This window comes from Lissotriton helveticus, chromosome 1_1 (assembly GCF_964261635.1).
Source record: "Lissotriton helveticus chromosome 1_1, aLisHel1.1, whole genome shotgun sequence".
Classification (NCBI taxonomy): Eukaryota; Metazoa; Chordata; class Amphibia; order Caudata; family Salamandridae; genus Lissotriton; species Lissotriton helveticus.
This window is the reverse complement of record NC_136057.1, coordinates 1,916,043,417-1,916,066,626: the sequence shown is the minus strand read 5'-3', so window position 1 is coordinate 1,916,066,626 and position 23,210 is coordinate 1,916,043,417. Positions and strand designations below refer to the sequence as shown.

Sequence of the window (23,210 nt, the reverse complement as noted above, 5' to 3'; positions counted from 1 at the left end):
CAACACAAACGAGGAGCCAGTTCCTCCCGATGCTCGAGAGCGTCTTGGCTCAGGGGAAGGAAGCTTTCAGGGAGCCCGCAACATGCAAGGCAGTGACTCCCAGAACTGAGAAGAAGTACAAGCATGCCGCAAAGGACCCGGCCTACATTCAGGGCACGGTCTCCGCAGACTCCATTATCACGGCCACAGCAAGGAGGAGGGCTAACGTACCCACTACAAAACTACACTGACAGGTAAGAAAACTATTCGATATAATTCATTTCTTTAAAGATAACTAAAGACAGGTGTACAGATCCTCACTCGCATTTAACCCAGTTGGGTCCTTGCTATTGAGCTCCAATATATATCGGGTCTCTTGGCCTCCCGATCACTCTCCCCTTCCCCCCCCCCCCCCCCCCCCCCCGGTTTGAGTGGCAACACTTTGTCCATAGCAAAATATTGGAGATGATTTGGATTCCCTCCATGTCTCAGCTCAAAATGCCTGGCAACAGGGTAGGCCTGATCTTTGCCTGTGATAGTCCTAATGTGCTGGAGTATCAGTTTGTGGGCGGGTAGCCTGGTATTACCAACGTTCCCCAACCCACACGGACACTCCAGCACATAGACTGCATAATCAGTTTTCCAAGTTAGTCTTTTTGTAATCAAGATGGGTTCCGTTTTAAACGGACTACTGTAATGGGTTTTGTTGCACCCAAAACGACACTCTTTACAATTTGGATATTTCCTGAAACCCTTGCTTAACGCCATCCAAGTGCTAGGAGTGGATACTTCAGGGCTATTGCTCACCAAAGCACTACATAAAGGAGATTTTCTAACTGAGTGCCGGTTTATTGATAACACAATTCCCAATTGTTGGATCCCTCTTTACCAGGTTCCAATTTCTATAGAAAATCTTCCTAAGTTCTGAAGGTTGTCTATTGTATGTTAGGATGATGCGTGATTGAACATTGGGGTCCACATGTGTTTCAGAACTCTGTTTAACTTTGGGAATTAATGCCTGACGTCTCGTCATCCCTCGTGTGCGCTTGATAGCACTGTCAAGTGTTTTATGTGAATAGCCCCTGGCCAAAAAAAGCAACCTACTTGCCTCCTTGCCAATTACACATTCTGTGTCGGAACTGCTAATACGCCTGATACGCAGCATCACACCATATGGGATACTGCATATCAGGTGGTGCAGATGAGGACTTGCATCATGCAGAAAACTGTGTTCCCCGTGGTTGGTTTCCTAAACAGTCTTGTGACCAGGCTATTGTTCTCTACATAAACCTCAACATCAAGGAAGCAAATGGATGTGGCATGGATAGTGGATGTTAACTGTAGATTTAAGCTGTTATTCAGCTCATCTACGAATTCCCTTTCACTGCCTTCTGAACCCCCCAAATAAGGAATAGATCGTCAATATATGTAAGGTACAATACTACATGTTGTTCCACAGTCGCTCTGTGTTGCCCCGTAAGGACCTGCTCCTCCCACAGCCCCATGTGCAAACATGCGTAGCTGGGGGGATAAGCAGGCCCCAATTGCAACTCCCCTAATCTGATGGTATACTTGATTATTAAAGAGGAAAAAGTTTTGTTTTAAATATCTCTGCACCATAGTTAACAACATTTTGTTATGTGACAAAGTTAATGGGGTGTCTGTTCAGAAAGTGCTCTACCGCTTTCAGCCCATCACAGTGCCTGATTGATGTATAAAGGGAAGTAACATCCAAAGTCATTAAAAACAGATCGGGACTCCATGTCACATGTTCAACTTTTCGCACAAAATCAGAAGTGTCCTGTACATATGATTGTTTATTTACACACACATATAATATACTTGAATATTTCTTGACTGTGCAGAAGCAAGTGTGTATAGTAAAGAATTTTGGTATAGGTCCTTGCTGGATTGTCCAGAGGAGGTCTGCAAATCAGTATTGGCTAAAACATGTCAAAACTACAAAGAGAGACTATGAGAAACTGGGTGATTAGTTGAGAAGAATTAGAGTCTTGTGCAAGTAATAAGTCTGCAATTGTCTTTTGACTCGGAGCCAAGTACCTCATTGTAGCACTTGGCTAGGGTAGCAAAGTTGATAAGTCCAAAGCCTATTTAGAAGAGATGGTGTGGAAAAACCATACCAATTTTCCGGCACGCAACAACAATACTCCAAAAAGTTGTCCAGTTAGTGCTTTTTTTTTTCAAAGGGAAAAGTACACTTATTGCACAACCATACGCAACTATTAACTTACAAATATATACATCAGGTAAATGAAAATAACTTCGACATTCTCATATGACATTTCACCTTTAGTGGGTCCTGAACCACATAATCACAATCACCCCACCTGCCGCAGTTATAAGGTAGTTTCGTCATATAAAGCAGGATGACTGGTTTGGTCAGGTTATTAACTTTAACACATTAATAACAGGAACCATTTTATACTGTGTCAAGTCTATACATTAAAAGGGATGTCAATCTGTAGAAGACAGCCTACAGGCTTTGTCAGGATTTCACCATGTTAATAAAATAGCATTATATTGTGTTTTACCCTTGTATCACAATTTTAAAGCAATGGAATTAATAAACATTTTTAAAGGTGTTCATTAAATGTATAGGCATTGCGCTGTTCATTAATAATGCTGTTAATAAAGAAATGCAATTCAGAACATCCATAAGCTGGCCATATAATACAGCCACCAGAGGTCCCAAAACTCCTGAGCTGAAGAGCAAAACCTCCAGCTTTGGGATCACTTAAAAACAATGAGCAGACTTTCCTGGGGTCATACATCTACTGTCCCCTGAAACTTAAAGCAAGTTTTTGATAAATCTCTTCTGGAGAATTGCTGTGCTCCCTGCAGCCCCCAACATTTAACCTTGCATTGGGGCACCATGATGGAAAACAATATGTCAAAACTGCCCTCGCAGAGATTTGAGGTGATCAAGGCCCAAAAGCGTGAACATTAAATGAGCGGGTCCAGGCAGCAAATGAAGCAGCCCCAACATGTTATTTGCTATATTTTGTCTTGTTTTATCATGGAGTGTATCTGGTCCTACTGGGGGCTCCCAGTTGACTTATTTTTTGTTGGTGATCCCAGGGCCCCCACAACTCCAGCTCTCCGGAGCAGCACCAGCCCTCTGGTCGGCACAGTTCTTGGAGCTCCTGCTGGACGAGAGCAGATGCTTGCCAAGTATATTCTTCCTGCCCCAGTGAGTGGCAGTACTCTTCCCCCCCCCCCCCCCCCCCCTTAAAAAAAACACTATTTTCAACACACCCAGCCATCAGTTCATGTGGCCTTCCTCCATGCATCAGGGTCCTGGAGAAGAGGTCCAGGTCTCCGTTCAATGTGTCCCCAATAAAGAAGCACCCACCACCCAAAATGTACGGCGGAGCATCATGCTCTCGCTTTCTTTGAATTTAAAAAAAGGAGGCAAATGTTTAAAGTTTCATTCTTTCCCCCCAATGGGCCAATTTTCTTCATGATAGGCTTATTTTGTTCCTGGCAGTCTGGTCTAGCTACCAGGAGCATTACCAACGACCCACCTGGTTTCTAAAGGACTGGGGCATATTTACAGGGAGCTAGATTTTTCTGGCTCCCTTTTCCGGCTTTCTCCTCTGCCTGACTCCTTGTTCTCTCCTCCTCTCCTGGTGGGGCATCTTGTGCAGCCCCACCACAACCAGGCAGCAGAGCACCCTCCTGCCTCTCCCGGCCCCAGACTCCTGGTTGTCTAGCACAGCACTTGGGACAGTGTGACCCAAGTAATTCTCTCCCAACAGGTCCTTAGGGGAGCATAAGTGGGCCAGTCAGTGGTGTAACGATCCTTGAGGGGGCCCCCTGCAGGGTAAGTGAAGGGGCCCCCTCTGGACTCAATCTAGAGCGCCCCACAGAAGTGCGGTGCTGACGGGGCCCGCTGGAGGGTGAGGGTGCCCCCCCCGGCGGGGGCTGCAGGGGCCTGTGTTACGCCCCTGGGGCCAGTGCCAATGGCCATTTGGAGACCCTTCGAGTCCTGTGAGTCACCTGGTAACAAAGTCCTTAGTCCATGTTTGGAGGGCATCAGGTAACTTCTCATGTCAGCTGGGCATCTTTTCTTTTGTCATCGTCTCCCAGGTCCAGGGTCTTCTCACTGTCTCTCCCCTGTGCAGGGGTTTTGAAGTGTGGGTGTAAAGTTCTAGATGCCAGGCACCCCTGGACAACCTTAGTGTGCCACAATATCTCCCAACCTTCCTGCACAGTATTCTGGGGGAAAATCATGGCAACTTCAAGTATTCTCTGGAAAGAGCTCATCTGAGAGCCTCATTTCTGCAACTAGTTGGCATCACTACTACCTCACCCTTTCCCACCTAAAACTTAAAAGGCAAGAGGTTGATTCCAGAGATCTAGACCCCCTCCTTTCCTCTAGTGGGCCTGGCTAATTATCAGTTGCTCAGATACAGACTTTCTTATTCACCCCTTGTGCGAAAGTGGCTCTATATATATACTGGACCAGAATAAGGTACAGTGTGTATAGAGTCCACAAACCCCAGAGGTATAACAAGTTAAAGCCAGGTGTGACCTTACTGCTCGACCAAGCTACCACTTTAGAGAGTAAGGCAGTACCAGAGGACAGTGTAAAGCATTTGTTGTACACACTCAGTCAGCAAAAGGTTTCACACACTCAAAGACTGAACTCCAGGCCAATTGTTTTTATATCAAAAGATATAGTTTTTATTTCTAGAACAAACCGGTATCAAAATATATTGTTCTCAATCTGAGAGGTCTCAGAGGAGTACTGTGCAGAAAGGCAATAAACTTTGTCAATACAATAGGTACAGGGGTTGCAGTAGACAACACCATTCTACACACAATTTAGCATTGAGCTCAATGGATTTCCTTATATAAACACAGTTGATTACTTTGTAGATTACTTACGTAATTCCAGGACTGGCTCCTAGGTTCAGTCCTTGGGTCTAAGTTGGAAATAGTTTAGCAAAAACGTTTTAGGTATTGTAGTGATTTTTCAGGAATAAAAAGCTATTTTAAAAGTTCACACTTAAAAACTTTTCACAGAAATCTGGCGATGTTATCCAATGGGAGAAATTAAATGAAAAGATAATTTATAAAGCGCGATGGCTACCCTGGGGCGTCCCAGCGCTGCAGAGGTTGGGCTAGTTGGAGTACGCTAGACTTTAAAGAATTATTAAGATACATTATTAAAAAGATGATTTGTTAAAAAGCCAGGTTTTAAGAAGCTTTCGGAAGGTAAGTAGTTTAGGTTCTGATCTGATTGAGAGCGGGAGAGTGTTCGAGATCTTGGCTAGGTTGTAGGAGAGCGAGCGGCCTCCACACCTGGCTCTCTTAAATCGGGGCACTGTGGTGAGATAGGATGTCCCGGATCTGAGGAGACGGTTGGGATGATAGGCATTTACCAGGGGGCGGTTGATAGCAGGGCCTGTTCCCCAGTAGGAGCGGTGGACAATACACATAGCCTTGAATTCAATCCTTGATTTCACCGGAAGCCAATGGAGATCTTTCAGTCGGGCTTTGACTGAGACTCGTCGCGGGATATCGAGGAGGGTCCTGGCGGCACCGTTTTGGATAATTTGAAGTCTATTGAGCGTGGACTGTGGGGCCCCAAGGTATTGGGCATTTCCGCAGTCGAGGCGAGATAGAATCAGCCCTTGGACCATGATCAGTCTAGAGTGGAACGGGAGAAGGGGGAGGATTTTGCGAAGTAGCCTCAAGAGCCCGAAGCATGTGGCAGCGAGCTTAGTTGCTTGGTAGTTAAAATTGAGTGTTCTATCCAGCCAAATGCCGAGACTTTTGATTTGTTGAGAATTCAGGTTGCAGGTAAAGTACGATCTCGTTACTTTTGTAATCCAGTACTGGGCTCCTGGGGCCAGCACTGGGGTCTCAACTTAAAACAGGTAAGTAATCATGTTTCAGTATTTCGTAGGATTTTTAAAGAATATTTCTAGTTTTCAAAAGTAGACAGAAGAAATTTCATAGAAAAGCAGATGGGGAAAATACAAGTTACTAGTCAACCCTCTAGGGATTACTTTCGCGGTTCAGTACTGGGCTACAAGGTACAGTCCTGGCTCCTCTCCTGATCACAGGTGAGTATTTCGGAATTCGGATGATTTTATATAAATATTTTAAGTTTTCAAAAGTAGACCCTTAAAAGATTTTTCAAGTCAAAACCAGTCAATATTATTCAATGGCAGGTAATTGAGTTACCGGTTTCCTGGTGAGTACTCGACTGGTGAAGTTGTGATTCTGGGCATAGACTCGGGGGTCCCCCAGGGTCAGGTAAGTACAGTTGGTACACCCTCAGCGGCGCAGAGGCGGCCGGGTGCAGAGGTAGTTAGGCCCAATGTTATCCAATGGGGGTCAGGGGGCCTCCGGTTGGTGGCTGCTGGCTAGCAGGCCACGCGGCTGTGGGAGCTGGGCTCCTGGTCACTTGCTCAGGGCAAAGGGGGAAACAGGATAGGACAAAGGTGGCACAGCCAGCGGTACTCGGGCGGCTGGGTGCAGGGTGCTTTTGAGCCATCGGGCGCTCAATGTTATCCAATGGAAAAGGTAAAAAGTGAAGAAAGGTTGCAGGCTCGGGGGCAGAGACTCTCCAGGGGCGACCAGCACGTCGAGAGGTAAGTTGGGATCTTGGAGCACAGGTAGGTACCCCAAAGGGAGGCACAGGGGGCTGTAGGGTGCCGGGTGTCTTTGGGTGTCGGAAAAGCTTACCCTCAGCTGGTCGCGGTTGGGGGGGCCCTTGTTCCGAGTCTGCAGGCGTCGTCTGGTTCGTCGAGGAGGGTCTTTGGGCGCTGGACTTCAGGTCCTAGTCGCCGGGGGTACGTCCTCGTAGTCTTGGATCACTCGGGCGCGGGCCGGGTTCGGCTGGTGCAGAGTGGGCTGGTCCGGAGCTTCCTAGCTGGCACCAGGTGAGTTGTTGCAGCAGAGCCTCTGCTGATGGGAGTCCCAGTCTTTAAGAGGGTCAAGGCAGGCAGGTCCTCTGGGTGTCTCAAGGTTGCTGTCCGCAGGAGTCGCCAGGATTTAGGCAGGTTCCAGGATGGACAGGCCGGTAGGGCTGGGGCCAAGTCAGTTGTTGTCGTCCTGTTAGCAGCTGCGCTGCGGGTCTTCTTCTTGATCTTCTTTCTTCTTTTGGTATCGGAATCTGAGGAAGGAAGGTTCAGGTAGCCCCTAAATACTGAATTTAGGGGTGTTACAGGTAGGGCAAGGGCAGGGACCAATAGGTCCCTGTCCTGGGGTGGGTACACACCCTAGCCTGCTCCTCTCCTGTGGGAGGGGGAAGGAGCCTAGCTGGGATTGGGCAGGGCTCCCCATCTTCAAGATGGCCGGAGCCCGGGGTCGTGCTTCACCTAGTCTCCCCCACCTGAGGGGTGGGGTTGGGACAGACTGGCACACCCCACTTCCTGACGTAGTTTTTCCCGTCAGTCTTCCCGCCAGAGTGGGGGCAGAACTGGTGGGGGTCAGTTGCTGGGTACAGCAAATGGTCTGGAGAAGCTCACAGAGGCGGCATGCCTTTGAAGCTTCCCCTTGCCCATCCTGGGGGAGGAGACCTAGCACCTCGCCCAAGATGTGCATTGTTGCAGGAGATCGGGGGCTCTCCATGCAGGGGTCCAGTAACATGTCTGCTGTGTGGCAGCCTCTGCAGCCACTCGGCCCAGACGTGGATTGTAGGTTAGGTTTTCAGGGGGCATCTCTGAGATGCCCTCTGGTGCATTTTACATTAAATCCCACACTGGCATCAGTGCGGGTTTAATGTGCTGAGAAGTTTCGTACCAAACTTGTCAGTCTTCAGTGTAGCCATTATGGTGCTGTGGGGTTCCCAATGACAACCTCCCAGCACCATATACTCTTAATGGCATCACTGCACTTACCGTGCCCAGGAATGGCCCTGGATACTGTAGGGACCCAGTTATCATGCACCTGTGCCCACACCTCTGGCATAGGGCACCCAGCTAGAGGAGTAACTGAAGTATGCAAGGGTAGTGGGTTCTGTGGGCATGGCACACAGGGATGTGTGCCATGTCGAATTTGTTTAGTTCTGTGCTTAGATACTCAGCCTGCAAAGGCAGTGTGTGGGTGTCAGGGCACAGGGCCCCTGAGGGTGGCACAATGTGCTGCAGTCCTCAGGGGTCTTCTCTGGTCACCATGCCCTGGGTACCTAGGGTACCATTTACATGGGGCTGATAGGAGGCCAGAGATGCCAATTAGGTTTTAGTTTTTTCAACACAGTTTTAGGGAAGGAACACCGGCCCTGGGTACCTGGTTGGCAGGAACCCAGGGCACACTCAGTTAAAGTACATCATCAGTTCAGAAACAAGTGGGGGCATACCAAGGCAAGAAAGATGGCACTTTCTCGCACTCTTCCTTTCACAACAACTGAGTTAATCACTGTTGGATTCTCATTTTGTGTGGAGGAGGTCTTTGTTCCCTTGGCTGGGTAGCAAGGTAAATTACTTGCCCCAGTTCAATGGGGGTACTAAGGCTAGGAATCTGATTAGGAGCAGAGTAAGAGAAAACTAGCAATTCATGTAGCGCCATAAGATGTGGAAATATTGTGTTGGAGCCCTGTACATTCAAACTCACCGTACAAGTTTTACCCATTTGAGATCTTGCAGGACTGTGGAGGCCTATTTGGAGTGAAACTGCACTGCCGATTTGGCCTAGATGTATAATACAATGGAAACCACAGTTTTTCCAATAAGCCTTACTGACCTCTCTAAGAATGCCCACTAATAATACAAGGCCTACTCCAGGTCCGCACCTATTCATGCAGAGTCTCTTCTGCGCCAGAATAGCTATGTGCAGTTACTGGGCTGTGCAGGACTGTAGTTTCATACGTGCAGCCCCCACACGTGTGTTTACAAGTGTTCACATTTAACCAGCCTGGTGCCTCTTAGACTAACAGATGATTCAAACAATACTGTTATTGCAGTTGAGGAACCCCCTCCATTGACAACACAGTTTAAGACCACCCAACTAATGACTCGAGGTCTTATTTTCTGCTTTAAAGTCTTTTACTTGACTTTTCATTTAATACAAAAAAAAATTCGAGAAAAGACTGTCCAAATAGATTTTTGTGCAAAATAGTGACAATAGTGAATAGTGATCAAATAGAGACAAATATATACACGTGAAATTAGAAATCTATACAATCAATATATACATATATGCACAGTTGTTTTTCTGAAGGCCATGATAGATGGATGTCTAGAGATTCTGGATATTTCTTTCAGTTTTGGAATCCTAGAGGTCAATGGCGAGCTACGGGAAGTCGACGTTTCGACCCTTCTGCGCCTAGGTTTAAGGTCGCGGCGGGTCTTTTTCAAGACAAGGTGTACTGCACAACAGTCCACAGGTCGTATTGAATCGCCTGTAGAGGTGTTAGCTCAAGGCCAAAGGATCCACTTCTCAGTCGTATATGGTCCAAAATCTCTGGCTCAGTGGTCCACCGATCCGCTGCCATTAGTCAGCTTACCGTAAGCCAGCGATTTTGGACCATAAACGACTGAGAAGTGGATCCTTTGGCCTTGAGCTAACACCTCTACAGGCGATTCAATACGACCTGTGGACTGTTGTGCAGTACACCTTGTCTTGAAAAAGACCCGCCGCGACCTTAAACCTAGGCGCAGAAGGGTCGAAACGTCGACATCCCGTAGCTGGCCATTGACTTCTAGGATTCCAAAACAAAGAAATATCCAGAATCTCTAGACATCCATCTATCATGGCCTTCAGAAAAACAACTGTGCATATATGTATATATTGATTGTATAGATTTCTAATTTCACGTGTATATATTTGTCACTATTTGTTCACTAGTCACTATTTTGCACAAAAATCTATTTGGACAGTCTTTTCTCGAATTTTTTTTGTGTGTATTAAATGAAAAGTCAAGTAAAAGACTTTAAAGCAGAAAATAAGACCTCGAGTCATTAGTTGGGAGGTCTTAAACTGTGTTGTCAATGGAGGGGGTTCCTCAACTGCAATAACAGTATTGTTTGAATCACTCATGTTCCGCACCCGACAGAACCATTTGTTATATTAACCATTAACTACCCAGGTTCTGAGGGACACAGGGTTACCCCGTTTTGTTTAAATATCTTAGACTAATAGAGGCAGACACTGGCGGTAAACACCCTCACTCACCATGAATTTACCATGTCGGACTCCAGTAGTGAGACTCACCCACAATAAAGGTTAAATAACAGAGTAGTTAATTGCAATAAAAAAAAATCTGGGTTAACTAAATGGCCAGAACACATGAAATGCAAACAATTTAACTATGTGTAATAGTTAAAGAAGCAGGCGACTGGATCTGATTGGCAACTGGCAAACCCCTGCAAATAACTTTGCTGTGCAGTGAGACACAGTTAGCAGGACTTTCAGCATTTTGTTTGTGAAAAAAGAAAAAAATTGCATTAATTTGTACATTTTTACATTGCTTGAAAGATTATTAAATAAAATGATACATAAACCCCCATCTAGGGCAAAATCAAAGCAGTGTTCTATAGGTAGTTAAACAGTGTAATATTCCTATCAAAAGCAGTGCTAGATGGGCTTGCTCTCATAAATAATGATCAGACATCCGTCCGTAGATCAGAATTCCTTTATACCAAGCTGTATTTGCCCATCACCAATTCTCCTTGAATTTTGGTAGAGTTCAACCTATGAGCGTTAATGTTAATGAGACTATGGTCACACTGGAATGGAAGAGTGTCAATGCTGTGCTCTGAAAAAAATACTTTTCCGACATAGATTATAAGCCAAACTCTGCTGCAGGAAGACTGCATAAAACTTTCCTAGACAGCTATTCAGTGAAAGGTACTTAGGCCCGCAGTAGCAGTTTAAGCAGCAAATAAGGTAAGATGACAAAGACATGGTTTAAGGCACTCGGGCTTTTTATTCTCTGCTACCTTCCCAAGCTATCTTCTCTTATGTTCCTGAGAGGAACCACAACAGAGTTCACTCTATCTAAATTAGTCCTTTGCAACTGCTTGATCCGAAATGTAGAATACTGCGTTTCCTGCATGTTTGCAAGAAAAATCTCCCATCTGTAGTGACAATTCAGTTTTCTGCACATTGCAGGGATGATACAGTTAAACACAAATTCCTGCTTTTATTGAGGACCTAGCTACACAGGAAGGCATTAGCAGGTAAGGAATGCACCAGTGATAACCCTAGCAATTACCAGCACTTCTCTATTAACAAATGAAATGCAGCAAGTCTACAAGCATGACGTGCGCTTTGAGAATCAACTGAAAGCACACGTTGTGCTTGTAGACTTGCTTCCTTTCATTTGTTAATAGGGCACAGCTGCAGGGCTGTTGTGTGCCTTTAAGTTATGATAATTGCAGTGGATGACTGGCGCTGCAATTAACATGATTACTTTAACAAAAGCTCACAATCTGACTGTTTTCGCTACGCACGCATTTTAAAAGCGGCGTGCGACAATCCTGTGCATGCTTTACATTTTACAATGCGTGCTCCAGGAGACATTGTTGCGCACGCACCTTAGAGGGAACGGTGCCAGTGAACACCGGATTTGCTCACCAAACAGACTCTGACCGAGTCTGCACCAGACGCCCACGGCCTGAGTTGGAGTGGCCCAACACTGCTAGGTCGTCTCCCTGGCATTTCCTGACCTGGGATCTGTTGATTCCTGACCTACCTCACGTCTCCTAACAACGCCTGCAGCCTCTTTCTGGAGGATCACTGCGACCGGTGCCAATAAGCAAAACCCGACACCAAAAGACACCCCTGCACCCGGTGCTCCATGACCTTGGGTGGCCCAACCGACTGTGTCCTGGTATCCCACGACATCCCAACTTAGCTTCTCAACCGGTGGTCGCCTCCTGAAGACCTTCGTCCCTGAGCCTGCAGTGTTTGTTGCAACCGGAGAATCCCCATTGAAAACAAGGCACCTGGTGCCAAAACCGCACCATGCACCTGGCCACCCTAGTGCCACTGTGGGTGCACCTTGGGTGCTAACATGAACCCCTCTTTTGCCCTGTGCTTAACTCCAGGAGCTTTGCTCCCTCAACCTTGTGGCCTGCTCGTGAACAGTCCTCAAACGGAGGCTCCCTTGCCCCCATTAGATAACATTGGGCCTCAGCACCCGGCCACCCTAGTGCTGCTGAGGATGCTCTTGTAGTACATCCTTGACCCTGGGGGAACCCTTGTTCTAACTCCAGAAATCAAACTCCCAGAACAAAGTACTTACCTGCAAACCGATAACTTCAATTCCTCCCATATGACTGCATTCACTGCTTTTCTGTGAAAAACTTAAACTGTGTATTTACAAAATCTGATGTACTCACCTTTTATTCAGAAAAGATCCCAGTATGATATCTATACATATCACACGCAGTAGAAAAGGTATTCTGAAAAGTAATTAAAAAAGTAATCCTACAGTAATTGCAAAGTAACTGAAAAGTAATTTCAACTGTTTCTGAACATTTAGCCTGCCTGTAACTGCATTCAACTGAATTATTGGAAAAGTACTATTTTTACTTACGTGCACCAAGTCTGGCTTGGTTCTAAAAATAAAATACCACAAAGAAATATTTTTATACACAACAGTTGGTCAGAGTTCAGTCTTTGAGTGTGCCAAATCATTTCTTGCCTGAGTGTGTACAATAAATGCTTAAAACTACTTCCTGATAAAGACTTCCTGCTCCCCCACACTACCACAAATGGAGAGTAAAGTATTATCTAATTTAACCTCTCTAAGCCTTTGGGGATCCACTAGACTCTGCACATTATACCTTACTTTTGTATAGTATATAGACAGAGCCAGCGTCCTACAATGACTTACAAATATTACATGCAGTGTTAGACGACATGGCACACAAGTGTTTTATGTTGTGTTTTCACTTTTTAGAGCACCTTGTCACGCAGCCTGCAGTGTCAGTCTGTATGAGTTTAGCGCTGGTTCCCTTTAGGGTGGTACAATAAATGCTGCAGCTCCTAGTACCTAGGAACTCTCTTTAGTACCTATGCGCTTGGTCCCAGAGGTACTAGGATCTTACAGAGGTGCTAAAGGCTTGGTCATTTAAGGATCAGTTGTCCTGTTTTGGGGAAAGAACTCTAGCATTGATGACCTGATTATCAGGAACTCAGTGCACCTCAGTCAAAGTTGCATCAGATACCAGTCATTATGTTGGGGGGTCTACTATAACAAAAACCCAGCTTCCTACAGTGGACAAGGTGAAGAAGTAGCTGAGAGCCTGGAAAGATGGGACAAATTAGTAGTGGGTGTTTGACTAGGGGGAAGAGTGTGCTGTGAAGGTCAGAGGAGAAAGGGGTGCAAGAAGCGGGTCAGAGGGGCATTGGGTGACTGTCTGGTGAGCGAAGGATAGCAGAAAGGGAAGTGGGCAATGAGGATGGAAATGCATTTAAATAAGAATCTGAGAGGAGTGCACTCACACAGTGCACAAAATACTTGACAAAATGTGACAGCCAAGCAGTTTGGGCCTAGTTATGCCAAGTCAAGCACACCTCCCTGGCCTCTGTTACTTCTCCCAAATCCCCCATCCCTTTTCTAAATTGCTGTGCTGGTGACATGTGCTTGTCAGTTAAGTAGTGGCTTCTCTCCATGAGTAAATGCGGACTCCAGCCCATACATCATATTTACTTTCCGCCTTGAGTCTGCAGTGTCCCTTTCTGTGAACTAATTTGGGCATGTTTTGCTGTTCCAGGATGGACTCGATCAGGTAGGCCATCCAAAGCATGTTCTCTGAAATAGTGGAAGATGTTTTGCGTTCAGCGCATAATGGAAAGGGGCACTGAACCAAGCAATCGCCCCCATGACCTCCGCCACCCTCTTAAGGTGTCCCTAAACCTTTCTATGAAAATAAATATAACTGTAATAATGTCTCGTCTTTTCAAGGGTCATAGGCTCATGCTCATTAAAATTAAAATGTCACTTATCCGCTTGGCAGAAAGCTTTAAACAGTACTGCGCTGCAACGCAACGCAGGTAAGAACACTGAAAATCTCAATCACATTTTGCTCACACATCTCACCTTTGTGGTAGCTTCCTGTCTTACTGTTTTTTTCCGAGCGACAGGCTTCCCAGCCCCCCACCCTCCATCCCTGTGATAATTGATAATCTTGCCAGTTTGTTGCTGGTCTACCCAAACGGGTATAAAAAAAGGTTTAGGGTATTAAAAAAAATAATCTAATTGTGACTGGCACTATCTCTGCAGGATCCTGCTAAACTGTTTAATGAGGATAGACACCATGTTTTCGCCCATATGAATGTAGGAGAGGTATTTTATTTTTGTTGGCAAGGAAAAAGGTGCATTACCACATGCTTTAAGTTAGCAATGGCTTGTTGGGCTCTCATGGAGTTTTTTGGGGGCATGCAAGACATTTAGCTTTCAATTCTTTCCTCTTACGAGATTTGATGTGTTGTAAATGCGAGACTGTTCTTCTTTTCTTTCCCATTCATTATTCCCCATTCATTGTTCCCCCTTCTCCTATTCCCTGGCTTTCCTGTCTCCCTGTGGGATCAAGTGTGAGCTAGTGTATCTCTACAGTGAGTTTGGTACTCAATATATTCTGTTACTCTCAAGTCTGTTATCCCTCTAATGTTCTTGTATATGTTGTTTAATATCCGTAAAATCATTGAAACAGAAAAGGGTCACCTGTTTTTCTTTTTTTACAATGGGCACATCCGTGGGAATCAATTTAGAGCTGAAACATTCTTTTTTCCTGCTATTGGAATAGTGTTTCTCATACTGTGCTACGGCATGCTGCATGTCAAGCCAAATCTGTTTTCTTAAACCTTTTCTTCTACTGTCAAAGTGTACATCAAACTCGCATCAAGGCCAACATATCAGACTATGTCCGCTTAAGCTCAGAAGTCTTGTGTGAGCACCTTATCTTCCTAGTTGTGAGGAATCAAGGTACGTCTTTACGTTCATCCTTCCTGTTGCTATAGTATTCAGTGGCTCCAACCATCCTACCCTCGTCCTATAACCTTTGGTGGCCTGGACAATGTAGGAATGAACTCCAGGACTGTATCCCAATATATCTGCTCAAATTTAGATGTAAGATCCAGTTTCTTTTTCTTAAACTAGTACAATTTGTTAATTTAAATAAGGCATACACCTTTCATTAGATATTAAGATTAGGGGCATGGGGGAGCAATCAAAAATCATTCCTCCCATAGTCCCATCATCCTACTTTTGTGACTGATGTGTACTTGCACAGTAACATAAGGCTTTGCATTGAAATATGCCTAGTTTGTTGGAACGCTTCTGTGCCCGACCTGAATTACACTGCTTTCCCTCTCAGATTCTACGTGACCGAGAAGCTCTTCCTGTAAAGCAGTTTGAACAACCGATCTTGGATGCAATCCATAAAAATCCAGTGATCATCATCCGTGGGGCAACTGGTTGTGGTAAGACCACTCAGGTTCCACAGTATATCTTGGACGAGTTCATTTTGAATGGCCGGGCTGCTGAGTGCAACATTGTTGTCACCCAGGTGAGTCGTGTCTACGAGCAAGGTAAAATATCACACAAATTGGGTGAGAGGAAACCATCCCAGAGAGGAATATTTCAATAGTCTTTTAAATTTGTGACCTTCTACTGAGAAACTCCCATCATCTCATTAGTACTTTAACTTTGTGGTCTAAAAAGGCTTTATTAGGAATGTAGGGTTTAGTTTTGTTTTTTCAGACACAGATGACTGTTCATCAAGGCACTTAATAGCAAGAAAGGGCTAGTTATGTTCATTAAGGCACTTAAAAGCAAGAAAGGGCTAGTTAATGGTAACTCGTGTAAAAGTGTGCCAATGCATATAGCCTAAAGACCATAACATCCGGTTTAGGTTATCAGGCCCCAAGATGAGCAAGGCTGTTGTACTTTCAATATATATTTTTTTTAAACTTTATTTTGAAGTTTTGTAGAACAAAATTGGTGCAAGTTGTACTTTCAATATATAGATAAGTTGATGTGCTTTCAGAGAGCTGGCATGAATGTCTGTAACCACCACTTTCTGGCAACAGTAGTAGTAGTACTAGTTATTGAAATGGAGTCCTTGTTTCAGCTGGTGATAACAAAGTGGAGAATTGGACCGCAGCCCCACTTTGGACAACAGGATTGTACACCCTAAACTTCAAGATTGCAAGCTTTTTGTGTTTGTTTACCTTTTTTGTTGTCTGCAATTCTTAGCCCAGAAGGATCAGTGCTGTGTCAGTGGCAGAGCGGGTATCCTACGAACGGGGAGAGGAACCAGGAAAAAGCTGTGGCTATAGTGTGCGCTTTGAGTCCGCCCTTCCTCGTCCACATGCCAGTATTATGTTTTGCACTGTAGGTCAGTACTTGTTCCTATGGCTCTTTCTTGCATGTTGAAGGTGCTAGTGCATGCTACAAGTGAGTTGTGTTGAACAATGTTATGTTACAAATGAGTTGTCTAGAACTCATTTCCCAAACAGTGGGTCACAGCCCACCGGTGGGCCACTAGCTGATTTTTGGTGGGTCGTGAAATAGTAATTAAGATGTATTTATCTTGTGTGGCTGTGTCATCTAAGATATTGTGGCTTATTTTGTTTAACAACTGCAAAGTGAGACGATTTTCCAAAGTTAACTATGTGACAATCTTGCTGGTTTACAGCGAATGTGAAAGGTAAGGCTGTGGATGTCATTTTTGTAACACAACATTTAAATACCTGTAAATGACCTGTACATGTTTCAGTATATATCAGCAGTTAGAAAACAAAAATGAAGCACATTTCATATTCTGATGTCTGAAAGAAACCAAGATTTGTGTAGGAGCAAAGCAAATCAAGATTCTTATTTAGTGTTGCGCAAAATGACTTCTTTCAAACCCAATTCCCAGACATCATGTGTGCGCTATATATTTTATTAGTAAAACTGTATGTCATTGCAAATTTAGTGGCCAATTCAACAGAAAATATGTTGTCTGGAATAAGTATGCTAATGCACGATGCTTCAATATTATATTTACGAATGTGTGCTCCAAAAGGCACCTCCGGCTAAATACTACACCCTTTTCCCCTCTCCTGAATATATTTGCCACACTTTGTGTGAATCTGGTGTATTGTTAACAATCCCGGTGACTTCATTGATGTCCACACCGCTGCTTTGAAAATTGTTCCAGCACAACCAGCTCAAACAAGTTTAACTAAGTGCTGAAGTCTGGTTTTAAAATAAACCCTTGCAATTATTCTCAAGCATGAATCTTACAGTATTTTTGCTGCCTTTTTTTAATTTTTTTACTACATATATAGTGAGCATTCTCTTTTGAAATATCTTTGCGTAATACACAATCATCCCACTTGTGTATGATTTGGTCAAATGGCAATAGCTGACGACTTTGGGTCTGGGTGCCAGGTTCCAGTTCCTGCTTTGGCACAGGGCAAATCACTTAATCGCCTGTGCTTAAAATAAAATTAATTTGACCTTATGTAATCTGCTGCCCATGTAAAGCACTCCAATGTCCTTGGGTAGTATTCATGCTCTGTAAAATTGTAATATGTATGACCAAAATGTGTCATTTTAACACAAAAATGGATACGAGATATTACCCTATTCAGAAGCCTTGTGATAGTGAACTGACCACCGGCCAGCTCCCCACTCTGAAACTTGTATCAGCCCAGTGCAGTTCAACATCTTCCAATTTTATGGGCAGATCAGTATATTGGTCACGGATAAAGACATAGTGAACTGCATGGTCAAGTGCAAGACATATACAAACGATTACTGTATGCTATTTTGGTAATTCACAGCATTTTAAAAGCATGTCTAAAAATTGCTACCACCTCGTCGGTTAAAGATAGGTGGGTCGTGGAAGTTTGTCATTCTAAAAAGTTGGGTCGTGGTTCTTAAGTATGGGGAAAAACTGGTCCATAATATTGCTCTTTGTTATTCTTCTCACCCTGATTGTAGCAGTTGTGAGGCTTCTCTTCTAGGTTATTAAAGCTCTGTTTGCTTACGTAGGAGTCCTTCTGAGGAAGCTGGAAGCTGGTATCAGAGGAATCAGTCATGTGATAGTAGATGAGATCCATGAAAGGGATATAAATGTGAGTTACTCTGATTCAGTCTCTATATATGTATAAGTCTGGTATGTGTTTAAAAGAGGTGTGCCCAGCATATACAATTTATCAAACTTTGTTTCCCTCCCTTTAGACCGATTTCCTGTTGGTGGTCTTGCGAGATGTTATCCAGACCTACCCTGACATCCGAGTCATCCTCATGTCTGCTACCATTGACACCACCATGTTCTGTGAATATTTTTTTAACTGCCCCCTCCTCGAGGTGTACGGCAGAACCTTCCCAGTAGAAGGTTTGTATGGCTGTGTAAAAGGAATACTAACAACGGTTAACAGTGACCATGTTTCTCATTAGCATGCCGCTAATTATTTTGTTTTACCTCTTTCAAATGCACTCTGTTTGCCTCACGTATATCAGACAGGGAGACATCCCTGTCCTCGTGCTTATGCTTGAGACAGCCTTGTACCTTCATATCCATAGCCATACCCTTTTTTTTTTTCTTTTCTACAGAATACTTTCTGGAGGATTGCATCCAAATGACCCAGTTTATACCACCACCTAGGGATAAGAAAAAGAAAGACCGAGATGATGATGCCAGAGATGATGAAGAGGCAAGTTGCAAGACTGAACAAGGATGGAGTTCAGGCTAATGTCTATTTTCCCACTGCATCAAGACCATACTCCTTCAGGAACAGCGCAGAATGTTAATTGGAGCAGACAAAGGGTGTAGGAAGCTGGCTCTTTATGTGGTATACTGTAAGAAAGTGTAGCTTTATACATGGTTAGCCCCTGCTTTTTGATTGGAAATTGATGTGGTTTTGATTGTAGTGCACAGGTTCTCTGCCAACCAGGTCCCCTGTGCCAGTGCTCTTGCCTAAAACATTCACAATTGGTATTTCTGCCCCCTGTAAGTCCCTAGTGAGTGGTACCCTGGGTACCTAAGGCATGGGAAATGAAGGTCACCTGAGGTTGCTGGCTCCCAGTGACCCAACGTAACCTCCATTAATGGTTTAATGTGGCAGTGTCATGGTTGTTGAAAAGTGATTCTTGCTGCTTGGTTTTGTGCCATTTGGAGTCTATAATGTTCGAGGCATGTGGGCTGCTAAATTCATATCTATTGCATAGATCGCCGCCTAGTGTTGGGTCCGGATGATTGCACATTGTTGTCCTGGAAGAGTCTTCGAAGTATCACGAGAATAGGTGGCTCCTCCCCTGGACTACAGTGCGCATGGGCATCGACTCCATCCCCAGATTGTTTTTTTCCGCCATTGGGTTCGGATGTGATTTCGACGTCTCCTGTCGGAATCGATAAACAGTTCTCTGAAGGCCAAAAGGCTTTCTAACCTCGTCGGTATTGTTGGTGTTCGGTTCTCGTGTATACTCCAACTCTTCGAGTCGGTTTTCTGGGGAGTCGTGTGACTCTTCGGTCATCGAGGCCCTTTGACGCAGCAAGACCCCGAAGAAACTACAATGGAACGAAGTCCGTTCAAAAAGTGTCCCGTGTGCGGTTCGAAGTACCCACACATCGACGTGCATCCTGTATGCAACAAGTGCCTGTCGCCGGACCACAACGAGGCCGACTGTATGGCCTGTTCAAAGTTCAGGTCAAAGAAGACGCTCAAGATTCGGCGCGTGGCGCGCCTTGAGGCCCAGCGATCGGCACCGGCCCCGGTGGACATCTTCAACGACCCCGAAGCAGACTAGCAAGAGCTTCAGCTTCAGATCTCGCCTCCATCGGCGGAGGTCGAGGCCGACTACGGAGAGGCCGTGGAGAGCCTGGACCTAGACGAATACGTTGAGGAGGTAGGGGACGACGAGGAAGTTTATGGGGCCGCGGAAGATAGCTCAGAGGAAGAGCTATGCCCCGTCCGTACCATAACTAAGGCTCAGGTCACAGGATCGCCACTCGGCCATACCCAAGACCCTCCACCTAAGTCCTCGGCCCCGCCTTCTGGCCCGGCTACAGACATTTCAGCGGAGCCTCCGTTACAGAAAACGAAACCGAAACCATCGGCTTCGACTTCTTCTAAGATGGCCGACACGCCATCAAAAGCGAAGACGGCAGAGACTGCTTCAAACCCGTCGTCTACGGAGGCTTCGAAGCCGAAAAAGGCAGTCGAACACGAAAAGGCACCCAAAGGGGCCAAGGAGGCCGGCTCCAAGAAAGTAGTCGAGCATGTGTCGAGTAAGGTGGTGGAGTCGACGTCCAAAAAGACTGTCGATACACCTTCACGCAAGACTGCCGTGCCGAACTCTGAGACCACGACACAAAGGGGAAGACCTGCCGATCCGAAGCCGGCGGCGTCCACGCCTAAAGCCAAGACAGGGGACCGGACCCTTGCTGTCCAGGGTGCGTCCGCGCACAAACAGAAGTCGTCAACGCTCGGATCCTCACCTGGTGGTGGATCGAAGGCCTCGGTCGGATCGACGAAGCCGTCCGCTTCTTTTACTAAGCAGGTCGCGGACTCCCTGAAGAGGATACGGGACAAGGCGTCGGAACCGATAACGTCCTCGGTACCAACGGCGGATGTCCCGCTGAAGAAGACCTCAACGCCAATCCTCTATACTCTGCCGCCGAAGGTAGCGCCGAAGGCTTTCGCACCTCGTACGGTGCCCGATGCCTCAGAGGGGCTGCAGCAGACTCAGCGTACTGGCAGCTCTGCTCGACCACTTTCGCAGAACGACGATTCGGAGCATTTCATCGACGCCGACACGGGCAAGTTAATGCTCTACAAGAGGAAAATTACATCCCAGCCAGTGGACTCCTATGTAATCCCTCTAAAAAAGAAGAGGCCTGCACCAGATACTCCAGAGCTTGTGGAACCCATTCCTCAACAGCCTAGGAGGAGTCCGACACCTTCACCCACCTACTCAGATGGGGATGGAAATGAACAGAATGATGAGTATAACTTCCCTGCCAATAATGACCCTGATGAACAGCAGGACTCATGGATAGACACTGGTGACCAGGGTGACCAACAGGTGGTTAGTGACCCACAGCTTTATGGAATAAAGACTTCTCCTACTGAAGACTCGGCGGCATTTAATGCCTTAATTGAACGGGCGGCTGCAAATCACAAGGTGGAGATGCATGCCGACCCTGTGGAGGTTGACTTTTTGTTTGATACATTCTCTGCATCAGAAAAGACTGTCAAAACACTGCCAATGCTTAAAGGGGTTCTCAAACATGCCAATGACATTTTCAAGGAACCCCCCAGGGCTCGGGTGGTCAACCCGCGTATAGAGAAGAAATACAGGCCGGCACCTGGGGACCCTGCTTATATACGAGGCCAGTTGCCTCTGGACTCTTTGGTCGTTTCCAATGCCCAAATTCACAGACAACGGGTGAAGCTCCTCCCCCGGACAAAGAGTCAAAAGTGCTGGAGGCAGGGGGCAAAAGGGTGGCAGCACAGGCTGCAAACATATGGCGCATATCCAATACACAAGCCCTGTTGGCTAGGTATGATAGGGCGCATTATGACACCTTGGAACAGCTTTTGCAACACCTTCCAGACGAGTTCAAAGAAGGAGCTGAAATGTTGATCCAAGAGGGCAAGCTCATTTCTAATGCTGCGATTAAATGTGCGCTTGATGTTGCAGATACAGCAGCAAGGGCGGTGAACACTAGTGTTATGTTGAGGCGTCAGGCTTGGCTCCGCATCTCAGGGTTCAAGCCCGAGATCCAAACAACTATCCTCAACCAACCCGTCAATCCAGACAGACTGTTTGGCCCGGAGGTTGACACCACCCTTGAGAAGATTAAAAAAGACACTGAGACGGCTAAGTCCATGGGTGCACTTCAGTCTCAGCAATACAGGGGCAACACTTTTCGTCGCTCAAGTGCAAGGGGTGTTGCCAGAGGACACTTGGCACAGCAGACAAGTTTCCATAAAGGAGGCGCCCAGGCCTCTTACCCCAAACAGAATAGAGGTGGTTACAGAGGAAACAGCGCCAAGGGCAGAGGCAACAATACTTCCCGTTCCTCTGCTGCCAACAAACTGACTCCCTGTCGCTGCCCCCCGACCATCCATCACCTGTCGGGGGCAGACTTTAACAGTTCCTGCCAGTCTGGAAAAACATCACCACAGACAGGTGGGTAAGGGAGCTTATCCAGTTTGGGTATTGTTTGGAGTTAACGTCCACTCCCCCCCAACATACCCCCAAGACAACGTCCTATGTCAGCAGAGCACTTGCACTTGTTGCAGCAGGAGGTTCTCGTAATGCTGCATAAAGGAGCAATAGAGCTCGTGCCAGTGGAGGAGGAAGGCACAGGGGTTTATTCCCTGTACTTCTTAATACCAAAGAAGGACGGCTCACTCAGACCCATTCTAGACCTACGCCCCCTCAATCTATACATACTCTCGGAACATTTTCACATGTTAACGCTACAACAGGTTCTTCCACTTTTGAACCAGGGAGACTTCCTCGCAACCTTGGACCTCAAGGATGCTTATTTTCACATACCACTCCACCCATCCCACAGAAAGTACCTCAGGTTTACCATACCGAACAGGCATTACCAGTTCAAGGTCCTACCCTTCGGAGTGACCACTGCCCCCAGAGTGTTCACGAAGTGTCTGGCGACTGTGGCGGCGCACCTCAGGAGACAGAACATACATGTCTACCCTTACCTAGACGACTGGCTCGTTCAAGCCAAGTCGGAACAACAGTGCGCCGCGGACATGTCCCACACTATTCACCTCCTTCACAGTCTGGGGTTCTCCTTAAACTATCCAAAGTCGCACCTCCAACCTGCCCACGTGCGGCAGTATCTGGGCGCGACCATCAATACTCTGGCTGCCACAGCACAGCCAAACCCGGCGAGGATCGACAACATCCAGTCGCTAATCCAGAGGTTCAGACCCCAACACTCACTCTCAGCGAGGGTGTTCATGCAGATGATAGGCATGATGGCCTCCTGCATCTTCATAGTCCCGCACGCGAGACTGCATATGCGTCCGCTCCAGGAATGTCTAGCACATCAGTGGACGCAGGCTCATGGACAGTTGAAGGACCTAGTGTTGGTAACCGGTCGGGCATACAACTCTCTGCATTGGTGGACTCCACACAACCTTTGCAAGGGCCGACCGTTCCAAGAGCCTGTACCACAGATCATCCTCACGACGGACGCCTCTCTCCAGGGTTGGGGGGCTCATGTGCTCCACTACACGGTGCAGGGACTATGGACTACACAGCAAAGGAAGAT

General features: G+C 46.2%; 1 protein-coding gene across 2 annotated transcripts in view; it reads left to right on the top strand.

Annotated features, from left to right (window-relative positions):
* Window positions 1-23,210, top strand: part of DHX9 (DExH-box helicase 9) — a 282,357-nt gene that overhangs the window by 137,959 nt on the left and 121,188 nt on the right. For both annotated transcript variants that reach the window (XM_078643268.1, XM_078643278.1), the window contains exons 12-16: window positions 15,282-15,473; window positions 16,163-16,304; window positions 17,951-18,033; window positions 18,140-18,296; window positions 18,515-18,615. In XM_078643268.1, the coding sequence (XP_078499394.1) occupies window positions 15,282-15,473; window positions 16,163-16,304; window positions 17,951-18,033; window positions 18,140-18,296; window positions 18,515-18,615 (675 nt within the window). The remainder of the gene's footprint in view (window positions 1-15,281; window positions 15,474-16,162; window positions 16,305-17,950; window positions 18,034-18,139; window positions 18,297-18,514; window positions 18,616-23,210) is intronic.